General features: G+C 39.4%; 2 protein-coding genes across 7 annotated transcripts in view; one reads left to right on the forward strand and one right to left on the reverse strand.

Moving 5' to 3' along the window:
• The window catches only part of LOC134820495 (atrial natriuretic peptide receptor 1-like), a 31,779-nt gene extending 28,236 nt beyond the window's left edge, over nt 1–3,543 (forward strand). For all 5 annotated transcript variants that reach the window (XM_063830891.1, XM_063830894.1, XM_063830893.1 and 2 more), the window contains 4 exons: nt 334–585; nt 1,314–1,408; nt 1,526–1,671; nt 2,804–3,543. In XM_063830891.1, the coding sequence (XP_063686961.1) occupies nt 334–585; nt 1,314–1,408; nt 1,526–1,671; nt 2,804–2,951 (641 nt within the window). In that variant the 3' untranslated portion in view covers nt 2,952–3,543. The remainder of the gene's footprint in view (nt 1–333; nt 586–1,313; nt 1,409–1,525; nt 1,672–2,803) is intronic.
• Nucleotides 3,544–8,413: 4,870 nt separating this feature from the next.
• The window catches only part of LOC134821302 (uncharacterized), a gene marked incomplete at its 5' end in the record, with an annotated part of 39,362 nt that continues 34,683 nt past the window's right edge, over nt 8,414–13,092 (reverse strand). For both annotated transcript variants that reach the window (XM_063832025.1, XM_063832024.1), the window contains 5 exon segments: nt 8,414–9,188; nt 10,302–10,456; nt 10,659–10,757; nt 10,867–10,975; nt 12,068–12,264. In XM_063832025.1, coding sequence (XP_063688095.1) covers nt 9,050–9,188; nt 10,302–10,456; nt 10,659–10,757; nt 10,867–10,975; nt 12,068–12,264 — 699 coding nt within the window.

Consider the following 13,092-nt stretch of genomic DNA (forward strand, 5'->3'; position numbering starts at 1 on the left):
ACTTCATATAAGTTTACATTATGGGTTAGAATAGTTTAGAAATTGAAATTCCAAAAATTGTTCACTAAAAAACAGCAAAATGTAGGCAAAGAACCGTATCTGTCACGATTTTTAACAATTTCCTAGTGTTTTTACAAATAATATAATAATTATTACTAATATTAGTAATAACTCCAGACATGGTGGTAAGCGGTGTAATATAATAATTATTACTAATATTAGTAATAATAACCTCCCCAGACATGGTGGTGAGCCCCCCCCCCCCCCCCCCCCCAGTGTTTTTACAAATAATATAATAATTATTACTAATATTATTAATAATTACATCCCCAGACATGGTGGTGAGTGGTGTTCCGGAGATGAACGGGGACCGCCACGCTGAGGAGATAGCCACCATGGCTCTGAAAATAGTGTGTTTCTGCAGAGGGTTCAGAGTTCCCCATCGTCCTAACCAGATTGTGAATATCAGAGCGGGAATACACTCCGGACCGGTGGTGACGGGAGTTGTGGGGCTCAAGATGCCCCGGTACTGCTTGTTCGGAGACACCGTTAACATGGCCAGCAGAATGGAGAGCACTGGAGAAGGTGGTTATCTTAATTAGTTAATTAATTAAATAATTGATCATTTGTTTTTACCCTTACCTCCACCCTTTCCAGTAGAGCCATATCTAGTGGAACACGGTAAACTACCAGCTACTGCACTTCATAGCATAGTTGGTTCGTGCGTCAATTTTTCGGGAAAAGTACGTTAAGTGCGTTTGAATTATTTCGTGCGTTAAAAGTGCGTTTAAGTACGTTTACCGTTGAATTCACCAGCATTTTCTGTAGACTGTAGAGACAAACAATTAAAACACATGAATAACGTTCTTAAAGATTACATAGCGAATAAATTACATTTATTTCTCTTACATTTTATAGTTTCTTTTCAATATATTTAAGTAAGGAACTTCCAGTACAATCTCTTTTCGCTATCGCAAGTGCTTTACAGTTACACGTTGAAATGTTCCTCAAACATTTTATGGCATTCCAAAAATAGCTACTGTAAGGCTCACCAATGACAGTTTATGTGAAATCTTGGAAATAACACTGTCTGATGTTTTGGCCCTGTGTATTCAAAAATGAAAAAACCGCAAATGGCCCAGCGAGGGTAGGTAAAAGTGCGTTTTACGTTTTTTCGTACGTTAAGTGCGTTATGTTTTAAAAGTACGTTAAGTGCGCACGAACCAACTATGCTTCATAGAATATTTATATAATATTCTCATAATACTGATAATATTTTAAAGCAATATCCATGATAATATTTCTCTCTAAAGCACTGAGGATCCAAGTTAGTCCGGATACATACGTCATCCTGAGAGGCAGAGGAGACCTGTTCACTTTCGAATACCGGGGTCCAATCGAAATTAAGGTAAACCAATTATTTTGAATTAAATGTGTTGTGTTTACGAACATGTTAGTGCTATGTTTTTGTTAAAGGTAATTTACTTGCTGTCGTTAATTATTTGACAACGACAATCTCCTGTAGGGTAAGGGTACGAAGGAAACCCACTGGTTGCTAGGGAAACGACAGCCGGATCATCAGGACCTTCTTATTCAGAACTGCCTCTCCCCGGCCTCCCATAAACGTATCTTCAAGGGAAATAGACTTGTAGCTCCCCCTCAACCCCTCACGTGAGAATTAGATTAATTTTAATAATTATAGAGTTCCTTTTTCTTTTTACTAAAAACATTTCTTATCAACAGCTTTATAACAATGTAGTTATAGGCAACAAAGAAGGCAAATAAATTGTAACCAGCTTCTAGACTGCTACTTATCTACTAGTAGGTTACTAGTAGGTTACTGGTAGGTTACTAGTAGGTTACTGGTAGGTTACTAGTAGGTTACTAGTAGGTTACTGGTAGGTTACTAGTAGGTTACTAGTAGGTTACTAGTAGGTTACTAGTAGGTTACTGGTAGGTTACTAGTAGGTTACTAGTATGTTACTAGTAGGTTACTAGAAGGTTACTAGTAGGTTACTAGTAGGTTACTAGTAGGTTACTGGTAGGTTACTGGTAGGTTACTAGTAGGTTACTAGTAGGTTACTGGTAGGTTACTAGTAGGTTACTAGTAGGTTACTAGTAGGTTACTAGTAGGTTACTGGTAGGTTACTAGTAGGTTACTAGTATGTTACTAGTAGGTTACTAGTAGGTTACTAGTAGGTTACTAGTAGGTTACTGGTAGGTTACTAGTAGGTTACTAGTAGGTTACTAGTAGGTTACTAGTAGGTTACTAGTAGGTTACTAGTAGGTTACTGGTAGGTTACTAGTAGGTTACTACAGCCGTGTGTGGTGCGTTCCTTTCCACAAAATTAAAAATTGTCAGATTATAAAGTTATAAGTAGTGATTGGTTAAAATTAATTATAGATCATTTTAGTCCGGAGGAACTGAACGAGTAGCAGGTGAACAAATAGTGACTATAGTGTGTGAACATGTGTGAGAGATATCGTGTGTTTTGCAGCAAATAGTGACTATAGTGTGTGAACATGTGTGAGAGATATCGTGTGTTTTGCAGCAAATAGTGACTATAGTGTGTGAACATGTGTGAGAGATAACGTGTGTTTTACAGCAAATAGTGACTATAGTGTGTGAACATGTGTGAGAGATATCGTGTGTTTTACAGCAAATAGTGACTATAGTGTGTGAACATGTGTGAGAGATAACGTGTGTTTTGCAGCCTATAAGATATATGGGAATTTAACGTGTATTTTGTGAAGTATGAAGTGTTGTCATGGTAACATGAAGCTAACACCGCCTCCCTACCAGGTCTATGGAGCTCAATGACCAAGGCTCTGCTCCCCCCGGCCCCCAAGGTACTAGCACCGCTGAAAGCTCCACCAACATTGTCGCCCCTACTGAACGGTCACAGCAGTATAGAAGAGGAGCCCCCCACTTACGACTCTCTGGAGGGTAGCCCGCTCCGTCACCATGGTGACTCTCTGGAGGGCAGCCCGCTCCGTCACCATGGTGACTCTCTGGAGGGCAGCCCGCTCATTAGGGGGGCTCCGGAGAGGGACAGCTCCACGTCACGTGACCTCCTCCTCGCTCCTGACGTGTGAGAAACCCCTTCTCGCTGGGGAGCTCTTCTACTGACCAGATTTTTACGTTTTCTAGACCTCCTGTCATCCTGATATTATCCTGATACTATCTTGTTGTCCGTTACCATGGTGACTGAAGTTCACCCCATGATCAAATCAGTCTCCGTGATCCGAATCAAGTGATCATCATCACTTACTGGTTGTTATGGTTTCAGCGTGCTGGAAACTTGTAAAGTCCGACTTACTTATCAAGAGTTGCCTTAGTTACCGATTACCAGTGATTAGTTGTCATGGTTGCCATGGCTTCTGGTTACTTGTTGCCATGGTTACCAGTTACTTGAATGAGACGAGTTAAGAGTTGTTTAGAGTTTGTGTTACTGGTTCCTGGTTCCCATGGTGATGTTAGCAGTTGTTTTAGTAAGTCTGTGATGTGTGTTTTGTAAATTGATTCAGAAATATAAAATGAAATCGGTGATTTTTTATATGCGATATTTCAAGACTGTAATATCAAAAACTGTACATTAAATTTTTAATTCTATGTTGATAGACACTGTTAGATTCCTCGACAATTGTATAGTAATGTTACCATAGTTACTAATTTTACTAGTTACTAGTAAATCCTTACCTGCATAGTGCATAGTAACCTTAACTTAGTTTACTTTATTTAAATTCTAAGTCTAATTCCCCGATTTTGTGTAAGCGGGTTACGATCGCTAAATGCTCTTCCTGTTCACATTCAAATCAAACTTAAAAGAGAGAATTGCAAATAATTATAAACGCTAAATAATTGCAATATCTCAACTTACCAGCTCTACCTAACGTACACTACATAAAGTGGCTATGACCAGGAATTTGACGCTAGAATTTGTTGTAAAAACTGACCTTTGAGCTGTGCAGGTCGAAACATTTTATTTTAGTTGTGTATGTCGCTCATTTCACCATTAACTTAATAATCAACTGATGATACTAGTTCCATATTTATTGATATTTTTGACATTACTTTTTTGATTGTTAGAAATCGAAAGTACACTTCAAGCGACGATTATACATTTGTTGTGTATATAGTAACTTTTTAGCCCTTACTACGACTGTTAGTAATGTATTTAGCACAGGGCTGAGATACTAATAAGAATAAAATTTATTATAAAGGAGTATCATTTATACGAAACATGTTATCTATTTGAATTTAAAATTGCGAAATCTTATATAAGTAACGCTTTTCAATTAGTTTGAGTTGCCTAATCCTAACAAAATGATTATTTTGCTGCTAGCAAGAGCTTTGATTTAAACGACACGGTTATAAATGAGCCCTCAATACTGTAGCTGTACTTGTGACCTAGATATTTAAAATAGAGGAGACGCTTCCTGACGTGCCCTCGTCAACCTCCCATATCCGTGAGAGAAGCTGGGTGTATAGTAGTAGTAGGTAGTACTAGTAGTAGTACTAGTAAGTATAATTACCGGATGGGGTGTTGTGTTCCGAGTTTATAGGTTTATTTGCACGTGCAGGGCTATACTGGTTTAGCTATAATAGCTCTAGGTTAGGGGGGGGGGGGGTTGACGGATGTTACTCGTCTAAATTTCTTCGAAGTAGCGCGCGCCGCTTTCTTCTCGAAAGAGCTACGAAGTAGCGCGCGCCGGGTCAGATCATTAACAATGGTCAAGGGGGGGGGGGGGGGGGGGGCCATTGGTTTTTTTTGTGAAACTTGATTTCGAGATAGCAGTTGACCGAACTTTTGAGGGGGTCCCGGACCCGAACCGCCAAACGGAGCCTGCGGGGCAGCCACGCCCATATTTGGTCCAAATTAGGCCCAATTTAGCCAAAATATTGAGACCGTCGACGAGACTAACTTTGACATACGTTGCATGCCACTTTTCGCGCGCAAAGCGCGCGCCGCCGATATTGGGATACGAAACATGTATCAAGACTAACTTTGACGCGCATCTTGGGGACCTTTACAGATAGTTGAAATTCGACATATGACGTCATCTAGCGTGAAATATCGCCAGATGACGATAGATGACGCCAATTAGCGACATTGTCGCTAATTGCACGGCACCTGTCGAATGTCGCTATCTGACGCTTTCTAATTCTGGCGCTATCTAGCGCTACATGACGCTAGACACGCAGCACAGGCGACAGATAGCGCTATTTTCATAAAATTTCCGGCTTTTTTTGCGACATCTAGCGGTGTCTAGCGCTATATGTCGCAACGACATCTGACGCAGCGCTATCTGGCGCTATCTACTTCTAGCGCTATCTAGCGGAGAATGTCGGTTTGTGACAGTTTACGCTAGATAGTGCTATCTAGCGCTTGATATCTCGGCGACAACTAGCGCTATCTAATGAAGAATGTCGGTTTGCGACAGTTCACGCAGTACGCGTAGACACATGGCTATGTGAAAGAAGATGATATAAAGATTTAAATGTTAAATTAGCATTTGCAAATAATTAATAGCATTGAAATCTCGCACAGCAAATTATTAAAAGAATGTAATGAGAGTCGAGCCGAATTTATTGTAGTCAGTGTAATAAGCGCCAAGCGCGAGCACAAAACTTTTTTTCTCCGATTTCGATCAATTTGGTACCAAAAGTTGTCTAAAAATTTGAATAAAATAAATCCACCGTGTAGCAATTTTCGCTAAAAATGCTACACGGCGCTTGTTTGCCGCGCGTGCTTTTTTCGCGCAAATTTTTCGTTTTTGGCCTATAACTTTCACATTTTCAGTTATTATCACATAATTAATATTATTATGGCATTGTAATCAGCTTATCGAGACGAAACTTTTAGTACTAATATTTTAAGATTTAAAGGAAACTTATTTTCAAAAATTTTTAATCTGAACACAAGGACCCTTGTGTGAAATTTTGAACAAATTTTTGAAAAATTTGGTGCTTCAAAAATTATAATTTTGGTACTAAAAGTTGCGTCTGACTAAGTTCATTACGATCCTGTAAGAATTATTTCAAAAATTCAATATTTTAGGAGTTATAGGCATTTTAAGCAATAAATTGCCTATTTTTCGTCCTTTGTACACTCTTGCGATGCACAGAAGGCCCACATACAGCTCGACGTTATCGTGCTACACGGCCACGGTGAATTTTCATTATTCACACTTAGAGGCAACTTTTGATACCAAATTTATCAAAATCTGAAATCAGAGACAAAAAATTCTGTGCCAGCTCATGGCGCTTATTACATAAACTATTGTTCAGTAATCACATTTACAATGGGTTTACACATTACATAATAGTTTAAATTTCAAATTAATGTTCCTGCACGAATGAAAATGCCTCATAATCATATATCGTACCCACGAGTTTTCAGTTTACGAACTACGCGCAAGTGTGAAGTGCAAGGGATGATGATTAATCACTCTACACTCGACTGTCACGTGACTTTTTTAACCCATTCTCTAGCTGGTTCTGAACAACTTTTCGAAACCCTAACCCTCTAATCTGATCCCAACCCTAACCCTAACCCAATCCTTAACAAAAACATATGCTGAAACCCTAACCCTAACGAGAAATTAGACTAACTTCCTTATACGGTCATATCACGTGATCGATACAGTTTTTCGCCAATATCTCGTCAGGAGAGCATTTTAACCCTATGTCATGGGGGGTGATTCGGAATCAGCGTCCGAAAATACATCGATTGAAGTTGGTTACAACCATCGGGGGCCCTTTTAGAACGATCTGGAAGATCGACTGTAGAGTGATTTAGCACGCTCGAAGTGCAAGCGCGAAAGCTTTAGACTTAGTGCAATTTAGCTACGAAAATACCAAAACCCTTAAAGTTAAAGTTAAGGCTGGGGACCTCAGGCTATCATGTTCATAAACATTAAGATTTGGCGGAATGACAGGCTGAGCGCGGCCCAGTAACAATCCTTGGGATCGGAGTTATTTTGGATAAATACTTTACAGCTTCGAGTAATCTATTTGACGATGTTTTTTGTAGCGCGATGCACTACTGGGCCGCGCCGCACAGCCAATGATGCTTCTCGCAACCAATAGTGCTTTACTAAATCGGCGAGATGCACCATGACTGGGCCTCGCCGAGCTGTGAAGGATTGACATCGTGAATCAACGCGATGCGTTACTGTGTCGCGCCGCGCATCCAAAAATGCTTCTCGGCATCCAATAATGCTTCTTGGCGAATGCACCACTGAGCTGTGAAACATTGGCATCACGAATCAACGATGTTAGTTACTTGTATAAATTTAGTCGAAATAGTATGTAGTACGTGCCGCTTTCTTCCGATCCCGAAATGTTAAGGGTCGACGGTCGTTTACATATTAGTAATCAGCTGAGGAGGTTGGGGTTTCCAAATGATTATTGATTACGCTAGTGTAATATTGACATAATAGCTATGGTAAAACTGATTACGGAGTATGTGAACGACCCCTCATTGTTAGTAATCAGTTCCATACATAGCTATTAAGCTATTAGTATTATGTCACAATCACACTAGCGAGCGTAATAATTTGGAAAACCCCGGCCGGCGGCATCAGGCCCCTTATAGTTATATAATTATAATATGTAAACGACCCCTTGATTAAGTGATATTTAATATTTTGTTCCACTCAGCCGAATATTTGATAAATCGAGTGTAATAGTTGGGTGACTTCGACGCGCCACGCAAGCTTATAGTTATATCATTCTCACTTAAATTATAATTAATTTTCATACACAGTAAAAATTAATTTTCATACAAAATAAAAATAACAAAAAAGATTAGGTGGGAAAAGACAGGCTGCGCTTACGGTCCCAGTAAAACACACACACACACACACACACACACACACACACACAGGGTTAGGGTTAATGTTACTGTGATAGGCCGGATATGATATCTTGTGCTATCTAGCGCTATATGACGCAACGACATCTGACGCAGCGACATATAGCGCTAGATAGCGACATCTAGCGCTAAATAGCCTGGACTGTCACGACCCGAAATTCTTCGCTATTTAGCGCTTTCTAACGCTATATGTCGCAACGACATCTGACGCTATATAGCGCCAGATAGCGACATTCGACAGGTGCCGTGCAATTAGCGACAATGTCGCTAATTGGCGTCATCTAGCGTCATCTATCATCATCTGGCGATATTTTACGCTAGATGACGTCATATGTCGAATTTCAACTATCAGTAAAGGTCCCATCTTGGTAGGTTACCATGGTTACTTGGTAGGTTATTAACCTACAAGTAGAAGGCACTAGTATAGATATTAGATGGTAGTGGTAGACGTGTGGTGCGACATACCAGCCACACGCAATTAACCTTTCTTCCCCCTTCAAATAATATCTTTCTTTTAGCTGAAAATCCGGATATAAAACTGTTTAAGATAATATTAATCATTTGTAAAAATACAGAAATAAATTTGTAAAAATTTCGAAAGTTCGCTCAACTAAAAATAAATCCTAAATATTCAGCAATTTCCCCCTTGCTACGTCATCAACAAGACAGCAAATCAATATTTTAAATGTTGAAACTGAGTAAACAGATTCAATTTTATAGTGACAGTAAACTGCAGTTTACTGTAATTATAGAAAAGTTTACTACAATAAGTGTTACCATGGTTACACTTATTGTAGTAAACTGAACAGTTTAACTTTACTTACTGTGAAGAAACGGAGCTCCCAAGCTCGAAATATCGTTTACTTTAAGACAATGACCAAGAGATATACTCAAAGATAAGAATTATACTCAATACTAGAAAGCTAGAAGATAAGAATTATACTAGACAATATTGAATAAAAGTGCGCAAATTATTCTAGGAAAGATTGACAAAAATTAAATATATAAGCTACATTGATTATCCCAACATGACATATTCGATAACGCCGGATAATGCATAATTACATTTTTATAGAAAAGATTCAAAGGTATACTGGCCTTATTTAGAGAAATAAACCAAAGTCATGACAACTATAAAAGTATAAAGATCGCATTGCCATGACAACATGTCACGTTTGCTGAGCTCCGTCACCGAATGTTCCAGGGGGAGGCTTGTAAATAGGAGGTAACATTTTACACTGCAGTTTATTGAAGCAGTACTTGTAGGATCCTATATTCTTAAATGTGTTGTGATATCGCGTACCGTCCCTGTGAGAATACACTTCATTATACACTTATACAGCTGTGTTGTTGTTGGTCATGTGTTACCATATTTACATGTGATACTCAATGTCATATGTTACCATAGTTACATGTGATACTCAATGTCATAATGTGTTACCATGGTTACATGTGATACTCAATGTCATGTGTTACCATAGTTACATGTGATACTCAATGTCATATTGTGTTACCATATTTACATGTGATACTCAATGTCATATTGTGTTACCATATTTACATGTGATACTCAATGTCATATGTTACCATAGTTACATGTGATACTCAATGTCATATTGTGTTACCATATTTACATGTGATACTCAATGTCATGTGTTACCATAGTTACATGTGATACTCAATGTCATATTGTGTTACCATGGTTACATGTGATACTCAATGTCATGTGTTACCATGGTTACATGTGATACTCAATGTCATGTGTTACCATAGTTACATGTGATACTCAATGTCATGTGTTACCATAGTTACATGTGATACTCAATGTCATGTGTTACCATGGTTACATGTGATACTCAATGTCATGTGTTACCATGGTTACATGTGATACTCAATGTCATATTGTGTTACCATGGTTATATGTGATACTCAATGTCATGTGTTACCATGGTTACATGCGATACTCAATGTCATGTGTTACCATGGTTACATGTGATACTCAATGTCATGTGTTACCATGGTTACATGTGATACTCAATGTCATATTGTGTTACCATGGTTACATGTGATACTCAATGTCATATTGTGTTACCATGGTTACATGCGATACTCAATGTCATATTGTGTTACCATGGTTACATGTGATACTCAATGTCATATTGTGTTACCATGGTTACATGTGATACTCAATGTCATATTGTGTTACCATGGTTACATGCGATACTCAATGTCATATTGTGTTACCATGGTTAGATGTGATACTCAATGTCATATTGTGTTACCATAGTTACATGTGATACTCAATGTCATGTGTTACCATAGTTACATGTGATACTCAATGTTATATTGTGTTACCATGGTTACGTGACGTGATACTCAATGTCATATTGTGTTACCATGGTTACATGACGTGATACTAACCTTCTGAATTGCTCCAACACAGGGGGGATATCTTCCTTGTGGAAGTCGTGCTGTTGGCACAGTATGTTGCAATACTCGTATGTTATACTCATACTAGTCCGGTCTTTAGCACTCTTGCACGATGTGAACCGCACACATCCTATATCCCGCCCTATCTGGTCATATTATCACGTTTAAAATCGGATGTTAACAAATGTAAAAGAATAAAAATAAGAATAAAACAAGCTTAATATAATATAAATGTTTAAAATGAGTGCAGAAGTTTGTGTTACCATGTGTTACCATGTGTTACCATGTGTTACCATGTGTTACCATGTGTTACCATGTGTTACCATAGTTACATGTGAAGTTTGTTACCTGCTCTGCGAGGACGATGAAGTCGGAGCACTTTCCCCGCTTAGTAGCTTTGAAAAGATACTTCAGTTTCTCAACATTACTCGTCAGACCATTCTCAACCTGACAAATTAGTCTTCACAGAGGAAACCAATAATTCACTTTGATAAAATATTGGTAAATGCAAAACTACAAATGTCACATACGTTGTAAAATGAGTTTTAAAAGCTACCTTAAAATCAAATACACAGATGTTGGGAGTGATGTGTTTATCAATGTAAAACTGTAAGTCCTCCAGAAACTGTTCGCATATCTTGTCTTGCTGTCCTGTCTCGTTAATTCTGCAAAGTTGTCAGGGTTTAAAGATCTGCCCCCTTAAAGGGGAGTCACTGCAGCGTGTCTGCCCCCTTAAAGGGGAGTCACTGCAGCTTGTCTGCCCCCTTAAAGGGGAGTCACTGCAGCTTGTCTGCCCCCTTAAAGGGGAGTCACTGCAGCGTGTCTGCCCCCCTTAAAGGGGAGTCACTGCAGCGTGTCTGCCCCCCTTAAAGGGGAGTCACTGCAGCGTGTCTGCCCCCTTAAATGGGAGTCGCTGCAGCGTGTCTGCCCCCTTAAAGGGGAGTCACTGCAGCGTGTCTGCCCCCTTAAAAGGGAGTCACTGCAGCGTGTCTGCCCCTTAAAAGGGGAGTCACTGCAGCGTGTCTGCCCCCTTAAAGGGGAGTCACTGCAGCGTGTCTGCCCCCTTAAAGGGGAGTCACTGCAGCGTGTCTGCCCCCTTAAAGGGGAGTCACTGCAGCGTGTCTGCCCCTTAACGGGGAGTCACTGCAGCGTGTCTGCCCCCTTAAAGGGGCTTCACTGCAGCGTGTCTGCCCCTTTAAAGGGGCGTCACTGCAGCGTGTCTGCCCCATTAAAGGGGAGTCACTGCAGCGTGTCTGCCCCCTTAAAGGGGAGTCACTGCAGCGTGTCTGCCCCCTTAAAGAGGAGTCACTGCAGCTTGTCTGCCCCCTTAAAGGGGAGTCACTGCAGCGTGTCTGCCCCTTTAAAGGGGCGTCACTGCAGCGTGTCTGCCCATTAAAGGGGAGTCACTGCAGCGTGTCTGCCCCTTTAAAGGGGAGTCACTGCAGCGTGTCTGCCCCTTTAAAAAAACGTAAAAGATATACAAAAACCGTAAAAGATATACAACTTGACTTTTTTGACTGGTTCAAATGCTTTAATGGCCTTCAAATCAGCATGAAAAAATAAAAAATTGGCCAATGAATAAGAATATTAGTGCCCAAAATTTGGACCCCCAAGTGGTGTCAAAAATGCGAAACTAATTATTTTAGTCTCTCGAGTCTTGACACCACTTTAGGGTTAGACGGGTTCCTGTTAGTGATTATAAACAACTAGCAGAGCCTTTTTTACAAGATATTAAACTAATTTCTTTAAAAACTAACTTGTAGGCGATGGTTTGTTGCTCGTTAATTCCATGGTTAAAGAAGAGGGGGAAGAAAGTGATAGAGCCTCCTTGCTGTACGGAGGCTGGTAATTGTTCCAGTACCGCGCTGGGAACTGATATGGTGACTACCACAGCGAACTGTGTACCCGTTATACTAGACACGCTCACTTGATCTGAATCTGTACTTCTTTCTAGCTGAGGGAGAAATAAATCATTTCATTTCTGGTAAAGTTATGTGAAATAAAATTATAAAAAGTTACCTGTATTATACTTGAGCTGTAATATTTTATCTAGTGTTACCATCAACCATGGTTACCTGGACTATATTATGTTATCTAGTGTTACCATGGTTACCTGAACTGTAATATCTTATCTAGTGTTGCCATGGTTACCTGGACTGTAATATCTTATCTAGTGTTGCCATGGTTACCTGAACTGTAATATCTTATCTAGTGTTGCCATGGTTAATTGTATAATTTAACTGTAATATCTTATCTAGTGTTTAGTGTTACCATGGTTACCTGACCTGTAATATCGTATCTAGTGTTACCATGGTTAACTGTATACTTGAACTGTAATATCTTATCTAGTGTTTAGTGTTACCATATTTACCTGGACTGTAATATCTTATCTAGTGTTGCCATGGTTAACTGTATAATTTAACTGTAATATCTTATCTAGTGTTACCATGGTTACCTGGACTGTAATATCTTATCTAGTGTTGCCATGGTTACCTGAACTGTAATATCTTATCTAGTGTTGCCATGGTTACCTGAACTGTAATATCTTATCTAGTGTTGCCATGGTTAACTGTATAATTTAACTGTAATATCTTATCTAGTGTTTCGTGTTACCATGGTTACCTGGACTGTAATATCTTATCTAGTGTTGCCATGGTTACCTGAACTGTAATATCTTATCTAGTGTTGCCATGGTTAATTGTATAATTTAACTGTAATATCTTATCTAGTGTTTAGTGTTACCATGGTTACCTGGACTGTAATATCTTATCTAGTGTTACCA

The sequence above is a fragment of the Bolinopsis microptera genome, chromosome 9, assembly GCF_026151205.1.
Source record: "Bolinopsis microptera isolate Bmic1 chromosome 9, MBARI_Bmic_1.0, whole genome shotgun sequence".
In the NCBI taxonomy this organism is placed as follows: Eukaryota; Metazoa; Ctenophora; class Tentaculata; order Lobata; family Bolinopsidae; genus Bolinopsis; species Bolinopsis microptera.